Source organism: Malurus melanocephalus, unplaced genomic scaffold (assembly GCF_030028575.1).
Source record: "Malurus melanocephalus ecotype Western Australia unplaced genomic scaffold, MMel_1.1 scaffold_1180, whole genome shotgun sequence".
NCBI classification, from domain to species: domain Eukaryota; kingdom Metazoa; phylum Chordata; class Aves; order Passeriformes; family Maluridae; genus Malurus; species Malurus melanocephalus.
In genome coordinates this window covers 75,115-76,367 of record NW_026624412.1, presented here as the reverse complement: position 1 = coordinate 76,367, position 1,253 = coordinate 75,115, and the positions used below count along the sequence as shown (strand labels likewise).

The following is a 1,253-nucleotide window of genomic DNA, read 5'->3' as shown; positions in this document are numbered from 1 at the left end:
CCGTGAGCCATTGTCCATTGTGGGTGTGGGACTGCCCTGGGTGGGGGACCTGCAATGAACAGAACTGCTTTTGATCCCCTGAATTCTGTCCAATCTCCGTTTTAGGCAAACCAGATTCAGCCATCATCCCAAACCAATTCCCCACTCTTTTTTTCCCCCCCAGACCTGTTGATCACCACACTCTTCCTCCCTCCCAGCCCTCACCAGTTGCTCTTCCAGGTGTGCCTGACGTCGGTGTCGTGGATGCCGTGCTTGTCCGCCTGCTCGTCCAGGAAATCAAACATGTATTTGATGGCGAGGGGCAGGGCGCTGCCGCGGTGCACCGTGCTGAACAGMGTCTCAAACAGATCATCCACGAACTTCTGCAGCGTTCCCTGGGGGCAGGGGTGCAAAATCAGACAGCTTTGAACGTGATTTTTAATGGAAATTATTCAGGGGGTTGTTTGCCTCTGAGAGAGGGATTGAATTTTCTTTTTAAAATGGTCCGGTGCTAATTTTTTTTTTGTAATTTAACTTTATTCAGGGGTTTGTTCGCCTCTGAACAATTGAAGAATTGGGGAAATTGAAGTTTTCTCTTGAAAAGGGTCCAGTGCTAATTTTTTTTTTGTAATTTAACTTTATTCAGGGGTTTGTGCGCCTCTGAACAATTGAAGAATTGGGGAAATTGAAGTTTTCTCTTCAAAAGGCTCTGCTTCACTGAAAGTTTGGGAATGGCTCTGTGAGGCCTGAACACTTCCAGCAATAATTCCAGAGCCAGGAGATACAGAGGGGATAAATGGACATTTACAAATGTGTGGTCAGAGACACCCAGTCTGGGAAATGATTGCTAAGAGAAACAAAAAATGAGGATAAATTCCCATCAATAACCAATAGCAGATCGAACACTAAGAATTGTGCAATTTAGAAGCAATGAACATGAATTTATTCGGGGTTTTTATGYATAAATATGTGAAAAATCGGGTAAAACCCCACGTGTGATGGCATGATTTTCACTGCACAACTCCAGCCTGCAGCTACTCACTCATTTCCTCCTCATTTCTAACCTGAAACAAATTTTTTCTGCTTCTCAAAGCACAGCTGTGTTATCCACACTGATGATCACGTGGGGAAAGRCAGAAAAACTCTGCCTGGTGAAAGAAATGGGTAAATATTTACAGGCACTGCTGCATTCACCAGCTCTATGTTGGTGCAGAAATAGGGAGAATCGCAGCAATCATCATGACTGTGAAGAAATCTGGACTGCAGGACTCCCC

At 44.8% G+C, this 1,253-nt stretch overlaps 1 protein-coding gene across 1 annotated transcript in view; it reads right to left on the bottom strand.

Annotated features, from left to right (window-relative positions):
* Positions 1-204: 204 nt before the first annotated feature.
* Positions 205-1,253, bottom strand: part of LOC130586502 (plexin-A2-like) — a gene marked incomplete at both ends in the record, with an annotated part of 72,001 nt that continues 70,952 nt past the window's right edge. The window contains one exon of the mRNA XM_057387304.1: positions 205-374. Coding sequence (XP_057243287.1) covers positions 205-374 — 170 coding nt within the window. The remainder of the gene's footprint in view (positions 375-1,253) is intronic.